The 10,578-nt window shown below is 52.1% G+C and overlaps 2 protein-coding genes across 2 annotated transcripts; one reads left to right on the plus strand and one right to left on the minus strand.

Moving 5' to 3' along the window:
* Positions 1 to 263: 263 nt before the first annotated feature.
* On the plus strand, positions 264 to 4,119 carry LOC141477904 (small ribosomal subunit protein RACK1-like; the record flags this gene model as incomplete). Its single annotated transcript, XM_074167081.1, has 6 exons — positions 264 to 411; positions 771 to 866; positions 995 to 1,105; positions 1,552 to 1,692; positions 2,135 to 2,245; positions 3,776 to 4,119. Coding segments are annotated over 6 exons (673 nt in total), but the record flags the coding sequence as incomplete, so codon positions are not given.
* A 3,244-nt stretch (positions 4,120 to 7,363) lies between these two features.
* On the minus strand, positions 7,364 to 10,508 carry LOC141477905 (E3 ubiquitin-protein ligase TRIM41-like). Its single transcript, XM_074167083.1, has 3 exons — positions 10,490 to 10,508; positions 9,668 to 9,795; positions 7,364 to 7,884 (listed from the first exon to the last, which is right to left on the minus strand). Exons 2-3 carry the CDS (start codon positions 9,762 to 9,764, stop codon positions 7,364 to 7,366), a joined length of 618 nt encoding a protein of 205 aa, XP_074023184.1. The 5' UTR covers positions 9,765 to 9,795; positions 10,490 to 10,508.
* Positions 10,509 to 10,578: the final 70 nt, after the last annotated feature.

Below are 10,578 nucleotides of genomic sequence, written 5' to 3' on the forward strand. Positions count from 1 at the left end.
GGATTTTTTCCTCCAATACTTGGATTTTCCCCCCCAAATACTTGGATTTTTTTTCCCCAACATTTGGATTTTTTTTCCCCAACATTTGGATTTTTTTTCCCCAACATTTGGATTTTTCCCCCCCAATATTTGGAATTTTCCCCCCCAATATTTGGATTTTCCTCAAATATTTGGATCTTTCCCCCCGAATACTTGGATTTTTCTCCTCCTCCTCCTCGTTGGAGCTTCTGTCTGAAGCTTTCTCCCCCTTTCTCCTCTCCCAGCGGCACCACCACCCGTCGCTTCGTGGGTCACACCAAGGACGTCCTGAGCGTGGCTTTTTCCTCCGACAACCGGCAAATCGTTTCGGGTTCCAGGGATAAAACCATCAAGCTCTGGAACACCTTGGGCGTCTGCAAGTACACGGTCCAGGTGAGAACCTCTGGGGGTGGTGGGCTTCCAAAACGCACGTCCAGGAGAACCGACCCTCCGTGGATTTGGTTTTAGCTCCGTTCCCACCGCTTTTGATGGAGAATCCAGGTCTCCCCAGTCCCATCCTAATGATTAGAATCTGCACTTTTCCTTGTTGACCTCTCTTTGGGGAGGATTTGAGGACAAATCCTGCAATTCTGAGGGATGGAGGAGGAGGGGAGAATCTGGAAAAGCTCCGGAAGGATGGGATGCGGCAGGTCTCATCTTGCAGCTCCCCGTGAAGGGGGTGGGGAAGAGCCGGTTGTTGTTGTTTTTTTTTTTTCCTCGCCTTGAACCCGGAGTCGTTCCTCTTCCCGCAGGACGAGAGTCACTCGGAATGGGTGTCGTGCGTGAGGTTCTCCCCCAACAGCAGCAACCCCATCATCGTCTCCTGCGGCTGGGACAAACTGGTGAAGGTGGGGGATCAGCTCCTTGGAGCAGCCAAGAACGTTCTGGGGGAACGTTTTTTTACCCTTAAAATCCCCAAATTTGGGGTAGAACAGCAGCTTTTAACCTCCTTTTTCTTCTTCCCTCCTCCACCCAGGTTTGGAATTTGGCCAACTGCAAGCTGAAGACCAACCACATCGGGCACACGGGCTACCTCAACACGGTGACCGTCTCCCCCGATGGCTCCCTCTGTGCCTCCGGTGGCAAGGTACGTGTCATGGGGTGGGGGGAAGGCCCAGGTCCCGTGACCGAGATTTCGGGTGTCCCACCAGCAGATCCAGTTTTGTTTGGGTGTCCACCACCTTGAAAACGGGCTCCACATCTCCGTCACGGCTTGAAGATGGGGTGGGAAGGGCCCAAAGATCTGGTTTGACTTTGATGGTCCTCAGAGGGAGGACCACAAAGATGCTCCACCACCTCCAGGGACCTTCTTTAGCTCTTCGGTTTCAGCCCTCGATGGGTTTTCTTGGAATTTTCTCAGAATTTTCTCGCCGTGTCCTTCAACTTTTCCATATCCACGTTGGCTTGGGGCAAAGTTCTCCACCTTAACCGTGGTTGGGGCGGGCGAGGGTCTCCTCGGGGTTGGACCAGGGTCTCCTCGGGGTTGGACAAGTGTTGGGGTTTGCTCTGACTCCCATCTTCTGCCCCCCTAAGGACGGCCAGGCCATGCTGTGGGACCTGAACGAAGGCAAACACCTCTACACCTTGGACGGAGGAGACATCATCAACGCCTTGTGCTTCAGCCCCAACCGCTACTGGCTCTGTGCTGCCACCGGCCCCAGCATCAAGATCTGGGTACGTCACCTCTGGGTCCCCAACCCCTTTTTGTCCCCATCTGGCCAGGGTTCTTCCAGAAGACTCAAGTCCTTTAGATTTTGGGTGGTGCCGGGTTTGGAGCCACCATGGTGGTTGAGATCCTCGCTTTGGATCACCGATCTCGGAGAAGGAGCTCTCCTGGATGAGTGTCCCCCCCTGATGGTGGTGGTGGTGGTGGGGTCACGCAGCAGCCACCGCTCCCCGTCTCCTTGTCCCCCTGGCCGAGGAGGGTCGCGGTGGCCGGAGGGGCAGAGCCACCACGCCGTGATGAAACACTTTGATGCCATCTGATTGCATCCATGCGGAAATCCAGAGGCTGTTTCTGAGCGATCCTTTGCTCCTTTCACCACCTTCCGGAGTTGGGTTGGATTGGGTGGTGGAAGTTCCTCCTTCCTTCATCTTTTTTCTTCCTTCCTGCCAGGACCTGGAAGGCAAAATCATCGTGGACGAGCTGAAGCAGGAGGTGATCAGCACCAGCAGCAAAGCGGAACCTCCCCAGTGCACCTCCCTGGCCTGGTCTGCGGATGGACAGGTAAAAAAAACAGCCCCTTCTCCCTCTTCCGGCGTCCCAGCCCTAGGGGGAGGAAGAGGAGGAGGAGGAGGATGAGAATGATGATTTGGGGGACCCTCCTGCTGCTCTTGGAGCGTAGGGACCCTGAGGACACTTGTGCTCCACTCCTGGAGCCATCTCTGTCAGCAAGGGCAGGAGTTTCCTGGGGTCCCTTCCTCGCTCCCTCGGGGTTCCTTCCTTCCTTCCTTCCCTTCCTTCCTTCCCTCCCTTCCTTTCTCGGGGTCCTTCCCTTTCTTCCTTCCCTTTCTTCCTTCCCTTTCTTCCTTCCCTTTCTTCCTTCCCTTTCTTCCTTCCCTTTCTTCCTTCCCTTTCTTCCTTCCCTTTCTTCCTTCCCTTTCTTCCTTCCCTTTCTTCCTTCCCTTTCTTCCTTCCTTCCTTGGGGTCCTTCCCTTCCTTCCTTCCTTCCTTGGGGTCCTTCCCTTCCTTCCTTCCCTTCCTTCCTTCGGGTCCTTCCCTTTCTTCCTTCCCTTCCTTCCTTGGGGTCCTTCCCTTTCTTCCTTCCTTCCTTCCTTGGGGTCCTTCCCTTTCTTCCTTCCTTCCTTCCTTGGGGTCCTTCCCTTTCTTCCTTCCTTCCTTCCTTGGGGTCCTTCCCTCCCTTCCTTCCCTCCCTTCCTTCCTTCCCTCCTTTGGGTCCTTCCTTTGGGTCCTTCCTTTGGGTCCTTCCTTTGGGTCCTTCCTTCGGGTCCTTCCCTTTCTTCCTTCCCTTTCTTCCTTCCCTTTCTTCCTTCCCTTTCTTCCTTCCCTTTCTTCCTTCCCTTTCTTCCTTCCTCGGGGTCCTTCCCTTCCTTCCTTCCTCCCTCGGGGTCCCTTTCTTTCTTCCTCCCTTCCTTCCTCCCTCGGGGTCCTTACCTTCCTCTCTTCCTCCCTCGGGGTCCCTTCCTTCCTCCTTTGGGGTCCCTTTCTTCCTTCCTTCCTTCCTCCCCCCCTTCCTCAGGGTCCCTCCCTTCCTTCCTTCCTCGGGATCCCTTCCTTCCTCCCTTCCTTCTTCAGGGTCCCTCCCTCCCTCCCTCTCTTCCTTTCTTCCTCCCTCCCTCTCTTCCTTTCTTCCTCCCTCCCTCAGGGTCCCTTTCTTCCTTCCTTTCTTTCTTCCTCTCTTCCTTTCTTCCTTCCTCTCTTTCTTCCTTCCTCTCTTTCTTCCTTCCTCTCTTTCTTCCTTCCTCTCTTTCTTCCTTCCTCTCTTTCTTCCTTCCTCTCTTCCTTCCTTCCTTCCTCCCTCGGGGTCCTTACCTTCTTCCCTCGGGGTCCCTTTCTTCCTCCCTTCCTCCCTCGGGTTCCTTACCTTCCTCCCTCGGGGTCCCTTCCTTCCTTCCTCCCTTCCTCTCTTCCTCCCCTTCCCCTTCATCTCCCCACTCACCGCTTTGAGCTTCACCCTCCGCCCCCGAGGACCCACAGGTCCTTTGTCCTCATCACCTCCCGAGGTGACCCCCTTCTTGGTGGCCCCCCAACCCCGTTCCCCTTCCCGTCACCCCATTTCTCTCTTCCTCCCCGCAGACCCTCTTCGCCGGTTACACCGACAACCTCGTCCGCGTGTGGCAAGTCACCATCGGGACCAGATGAGGACGCGGTAGCGAGAAATCATACTTTTTACGTACAAAAAAAAAATTAGGAAAAAAAAAAACAACAAAAAATCAATAAAAAAAAAGAGCGTTCCATCAAGCTCCCGCCCCACAACTCTCAGAGGTTGGTGGAACACGTGGGGCTGGAGCTTTTGCTCCGGCTTTGTGTCCCCAAAAAGTTGTCGTCCCCAGGCCTGGGAGGTTGGGGACGTGGCGGTGGGGGGGGGGAGTTTGGGGGCGCCAGCAGAACTTTGATAATAATAAATTTTAAAAAACCCCAAAAACCCCGTAATACGTAAAAACGAAGAGCGGAGGGAGATAATTACGTGCCGGGGGACGGCGCGGTGGGACTGGGAAGATTTTTTTCTCCCGACCCTTGGGGATTCGGGGTGGTGGGGGGGGTGGGGGTTTGGGGGTGGTTTCCTTCTCCCACGCGGCGAAAAAAAAAAAAAACCACCTGGGAAAAAAACCCCACGATTCCTTAAAAACACCCCGAAAGTTGATAAATTTAAGACGCCCGGGTGACAAGTGACATTTTCAGAGCGGTCGTTAACCAAGGAGAGGTTTTAACCCCCGACTTCTCAACCCTCGGCCTCGCAGACCCTCAAGTCTGTGCTTAAAAAAAACCCCAAAACCTCTATTTTTTACAAATTTAGGACTTTTTATGCTTTTTCCCCCCCAAAAAGCCACCCCCGTCCCCAAGCTGGAAGGGACTTTGGTCCCTCGGTGACGCCACCTCAGCCCTCGGATGCGGCGGAAATCCCTTTAGGTGGATAAAAGCGAGTGGGACGCGCGGCTCTGGGCCTGACCTAAGCTAATTAAGAGTAATTAAGCCAAGATATAACGAGGCGAGATCTTAATTGGAATAATCGGGGACGGAGACCCCGATTCCCGGTGCCCAATTTTAAGCCAAATCTCTTCAAAACCGGCGCCGGGATCTCAATAAACCAAAGACAGGGGTTTACAACCTTAATCTTTATTAATTATTATTATTTTCTTGCCATTTAATAAAACTAAATCTCCATTTAATTATTTTTTATTTTTTATTTTTTTAGCCAAAAAATATTTTGAACTAGCTCTGTAATGCCAACAGGGGGGAAAAAAAATATAATAATAATTAATAATACCAATCCACCGACAGAAAAATAAAGAATAAAACACAAAGAGTCTCTCGAGGGGGACAAGATTGAGCTGGAAATTCAGCAACTGGGGAGAAAAAAAAAGAAAAAAAAAAAAAAAACAAAAAAAGGGAAAAATAAAATAAATATTCCCGGTTTTCGAGAGCTCTCGAGCTGCAAAGGGGGAAAAATAAAACCCACGAGGCCGATTCTTCCCTCCGTGGTTGGGAACGGAGGAGAAGAACCACCTCTTTGCACCCTCCTCGGCCCCCAATAAAGTGCCAGAGCCACCAAAAAATGGTTCCGAAGGGATTTTTGGGGGGGATTTAAGGAGTTTTCAACCCTTCTCCCCCCACCCCCCAAAAACAAAACCGATAGGGGGAAGGAGAAGATGGAAGGTCAAAGCGGGTTCAACTCCGGGTCCCAAAAATTGGGAGTGGGTTGAAGATGCTCTGTGCGGATCCCAAAAAAAAAATCCAGGCACCTCGGTGTAACCGGGGAGAGGAAAAGCGAGGATTTTTTTGGGGGGAAAAATGATGGAATTTCAAGAAAGGAGAGCGTTTGCTCCTCAACGTCCGGATCTCTCCACCCCCAAGGAGCTTCCAAGAGGAGCCAAGACGCTCCTCAAAACCAAGACGCAACCTCAAAACTCAACATCATGGAAAACGGGGAGAGAGGAGGAAGAACCTAAATGAAAACCACCTTTGGAGGAGGATCCTTCCCAATATTTGGAAAAAAATGATGGAATTTCAAACCAAGAGTGTTTATTCCTCAATGTACGGATCTGTCCTCCCCAAGGAGCTTCCAAAGGGAGCCAAGATGCTCCTCAAAACTCAACGTGGGTGGAGAACGTTGACTTGGAGGGGGAAAAAGGGAGAGAGGAGCAAAAGCCCAAACTTTCCGAGGCGGATCCTTCCCAATATTTTTGGAAAAATGATGGAATTTCAAACCAAGAGCTTTTGCTCCTCAAGGTACGGATCTGTCTCATCCCAAGGAGCTTCCAAATGAGGAGCCAAGATGCTCCTCAAAACTCTGGGTGGAGAACGTTGACTTGGGAGGAGGGAAAGGGAGAGAGGAGCAAAAGCCCAAGTGAAAACCAACTTCTGAGGTGGATCCTTCCCAATATTTTTTGGAAAAATGAAGGAATTTTGAGAAACCAAGAGCTTTTGCTCCTCAACGTATGGATCTCCTCACCCCCAAGGAGCTTCCTAAAGGAGCCAAGGTGCTCCTCAAAACCAAGATGCAACCTCAAAACTCAACGTCGTGGAGAACGCGCTGGAAAATTTAGGCATAAAGTTGGGGGAAAAAGGGAGAGCGGAGCAAGAACCCAAATTAAAACAACCTTCGGAGGAGGATCCTTCCCATTATTTTTTGTAAATGATGGAATTTCGAGAAACCAAGAGCATTTGGCTCCTCAACGTATGGATCTCCCCCTCCAGAAGCTCCTGAAAGGAGCCAAGATGCTCCTCAAAACCAAGATGCAACCTCAAAACTCAACGTCGTGGAGAACGCGCTGGAAAATTTAGGCAGAAACTTGGAGGAAAAAAGGGAGAGCGGAGCAAGAACCCAAATTAAAACCACCTTCGCAGGAGGATCCTTCCCAATATTATTTGGAAAAATTAAGGAATTTCAAACCAAGAGTGTTTACTCCTCAGTGCACGAATCTGTCCTCCCCAAGGAGCTTCCAAAGGGAGCCAAGATGCTCCTCAAAACTCAATGTGGGTGGAGAACGTTGACTTGGAAGGGGAAAAAGGGAGAGAGGAGCAAAAGCCCAAACTTTCCGAGGCGGATCCTTCCCAATATTTTTGGAAAAATGATGGAATTTCAAACCAAGAGCTTTTGCTCCTCAATGTACGGATCTGTCTCATCCCAAGGAGCTTCCAAATGAGGAGCCAAGATGCTCCTCAAAACTCAATGTCATGGAGAACGCACTGGAAAATTTAGGCATAAACTTGGGGAAAAAGGGAGAGAGGAGCAAGAACCCAAATGAAAACCACCTTTGGAGGAGGATCCTTCCCAATCTTTTCGGGAAAAATGATGGAATTTTGAGAAACCAAGAGCGTTTGGCTCCTCAACGTATGGATCTCCCCCTCCAGAAGCTCCTGAAAGGAGCCAAGATGCTCCTCAAAACCAAGATGCAACCTCAAAACTCAACGTCGTGGAGAACGCGCTGGAAAATTTAGGCATAAAGTTGGGGGAAAAAGGGAGAGAGGAGCAAGAACCCAAATGAAAAGCAACTTCCAAGGCGGATCCTTCCCAATTCCACCCCCGAACCAGGCGAGATCCCGAGGAGGAGCCTCCGGGAGGTCCTTGTGAGCGAAGCCAGAAGAGGAGGAGTGCAGCGGGTGGAGGATCCCGAAAGGGGAAATCCATCCCAAAGGGAAAAAAAAGTTCGGGAACGTTTCTCAGGTGCAAATTTTGATGCGGGTGCCCTTGGCCAAAACGCGGAAAAATGGGAAGATGCGCTCGTGGAAGGAAGCGTTGAAGGTGTGGATGTGGCTCATGCTTTCGGCGTTGTAGAAGCCCAACTGACCCTTTTCGTAGTCCAAGTAGACGCCGAAACGCCTGGGCCTCTCGCTGGGCGACAAAGCAGTTTGCTCGGTGGCCGTCAAGGCTTGATATTTTTTCCCGTTGGTGCCCACGCACCAAATTTCTCGTTTTTGGTGAGGAGACCCGGTGGTTTTTTCTTTCCGACGAGCCGTTTCTCGGGCGGCCCCCACCGCCCAACCCCGGCGACCCCCGACTTCGACTTCCCAGTAATGGCGGCCGGAGGTAAAACCTTGCGCCCCCAAAACGCAATAATCGGCGTCGAAACGTTTGGGGTTTTCGGGTAAATCCTGTCGACGTTCGCCCAGTTTGACGCTGCGACGGTCCAGGGAGAGGCTCAGGCGGGGGTGGGCCGTGTCGGGGTCCAGGGTGACGTCAGCTGGGAGGGGGGGGGGGGGACACACGAACAAAAGGGGGGGGACACGTTACCCCAGTCACCTCCAATCTCTCCCATAAATCCCCCGAATCGCCTGATTTTTCACCTCGTTTTAGTTCCCCCACCCCCCCAAAATCTTACAGCCTCACTGGGACTGACCCCCCCCTTCCCCCCCCCCCTCCCCAGTTTGTTACTGGTTTGGGCTGGGATGGATGGAGTTAAAAGCTCTTCAATCCCCCCCCCCCAAATTTTTCCTCTCAACATCTTTCACACCCCCCCCATTTAATTTCTGTAACCCCCAAATTTCAGCTCCTTTAATGCCCCCAAATTTACCCCCTTTCGCCCCCCCCACAAATTTCCTCTTTTCACTATTTTCACCCCCCCAAATTTCCTCCCCTGCCCCCTTTCACCCCCCCCAATTTCCTCCCGACCCCTTTAACCCCCCCAATTTCCTCCCCCCACTATTTTCGCCCCCCCAATTATCCTCCCCCCACTATTTTCACCCCCAAAATTTCCCCCCTTCACCCCCAAAATTTCCTTCCCCCCCTCTTTTCACCCCCCCGATTTCCTCTCCCACCCCCTTTTACCCCCAAAAAATTTCCTCCCCCCACTCTTTTCGCCCCCCCAATTATCCTCCCCCCACTATTTTCACCCCCAAAATTTCCACCCCCCCAATTTCCTCTTCCACCCCATTTGATCCCCCAAAAATTTCCTCCCCCCACTCTTTTCACCCCCCCAATTTTCCCCCCCCTTTTTGCCCCCCAATTTTCCTCCCCCCACTCTTTTCGCCCCCAAAATTTCCTCCCCCCCTCTTTTCACCCCCCCAATTTCCTCTCCCCGCCATTTTCACCCCCAAATTTCCTCCCCCGCCCCCTTTCACCCCCCCAATTTCCTCCCGACCCCTTTAACCCCCCCAATTATCCTCCCCCCACTCTTTTCACCCCCCCAATTTTCCTCCCCCCACTCTTTTCACCCCCCCAATTTCCTCCCCCCGCCATTTTCGTCCCCCAATTTCCTCTCCCACCCCCTTTTACCCCCAAAAAACTTCCTCCCCCCACTCTTTCCCCCCCCAATTTCCTCCCCCCACTCTTTTCACCCCCCCAATTTTCCTCCCCCCACTCTTTTCGCCCCCCCAATTATCCTCCCCCCACTCTTTTCCCCCCAATTATCCTCCCCCCCTTTTCACCCCCAAAATTTCCTCCCCCCCATTTTCGCCCCCCAATTTCCTCTCCCACCCCCTTTTACCCCCCAAAAATTTCCTCCCCCCACTCTTTTCACCCCCCCAATTTCCGCCCCCTTTTTGCCCCCCAATTATCCTCCCCCCACTATTTTCACCCCCAAAATTTCCTCCCCCCCTCTTTTCACCCCCCCAATTTCCCCGCCATTTTCACCCCCAAATTTCTTCCCTCACCCCCTTTCACCCCCCCCAATTTCCTCCCGACCCCTTTAACCCCCCCAATTATCCTCCCCCCACTCTTTTCACCCCCCCCAATTTCCTCTCCCCGCCATTTTCACCCCCAAATTTCCTCCCCCACCCCCTTTAACCCCCCCAATTTCCTCCCCCCACTCTTTTCGCCCCCCCAATTATCGTCTCCCGACATCTTTAACCCCCACCCAAATTTCCTCTCCTCAAAAACTGGCAGGAAAAAAAAAGGGAGGGGTGCAAAATCTGGGAAGACCCGAGAGATCCCCCATCGGAATTTGGGGGGGGGGGAGGAATTGGTATCCAACCCCAGCCCCTCCCCCGAGAAGTTTTTTGGGCTGAAAATCCCCGGATTCCGCTCACCTTGAGGGATTTTACTGAAGACTTTCTCCATTTTCCTCATCACCACGTCCTGCAGGAAATAGTTGCGGGATTTTTTCCCCACGTCCACCGGCACCATCTCGGGCTCCTGGAATTTGATGTTTTCACACCTTTTTTTTTTGGGGGGGGGGGGGGTGGTGGGGGGGAGGATAAAAAATAAATCAATTAAATTGGGGAGAAAGCAGAAAGCCTAAACGCGGGAGGCAAAAAATAATTAAAACTAAAGAAATTAAAATTGAGGAGAAAAAAGAAACCCTAAACGCAACCTGGAAAAATCCCACACCACCCCCCCCCCCCCACACACACAGTGGGGCAGAGAATCGGCCAAACTGGTTAAACTGGTACAACTGGTGATCCCCCCCCCCCCCCCCGCCGCCCCAATCTCGGCTCAGCCGATTGAAAAACGGGGAGAAAAAAAAACGGGATTCTTACTCCCCAAAAATCAGGAACTCCAAAAATCTCTTCCCAGCTTTTTTCTTTTTTTTTTTTTTTCCCTCTCTCCCCCCCCCTTCCCAAAAAAACCTCCCGTTTTCACCCCAAATCGCCCTCGGAGGAGGAATTTAATTTAATTTTGAGGCCAAAATTACAAGCTTTATTTCCCACCCCCCTCCCCCCGGCGTTACCCAACCCCCAGCCTGGAAAAGCACCCAAAAGATGGGTTTTTAAAAGCAAAAAACTGATGGTTTTATCCCCCCCCCCCCCCAAAAAATGGTTTTATCCCCCCCAAAAAATGGTTTTATCCCCCCCCCCCCCCAAAAAAAAAGCTGTTTAGGGGAAAAAGATGGGAAATGGGAAGCGACTGACCTGATGAAAGTGCCTTTGATGTCCTGGGGGAAGGAAACGAGAGGGAAAAAAGATTAGGGGGGGGGACGACGGAGGGCGATGGGTTCACG

The sequence above is a fragment of the Numenius arquata genome, unplaced genomic scaffold (assembly GCF_964106895.1).
Source record: "Numenius arquata unplaced genomic scaffold, bNumArq3.hap1.1 HAP1_SCAFFOLD_1727, whole genome shotgun sequence".
Lineage (NCBI taxonomy): Eukaryota > Metazoa > Chordata > Aves > Charadriiformes > Scolopacidae > Numenius > Numenius arquata.

Bases quoted from the DNA above. Each gene is read 5' to 3' on its own strand.
- LOC141477905 (XM_074167083.1), bottom strand. From the start codon at position 9,764: ATGGTGCCGGTGGACGTGGGGAAAAAATCCCGCAACTATTTCCTGCAG. The intron at 7,885-9,667 runs GTGAGCGGAATC...CCCCCCTCCCAG, and splicing joins CTTCAGTAAAATCCCTCAAG to CTGACGTCACCCTGGACCCC.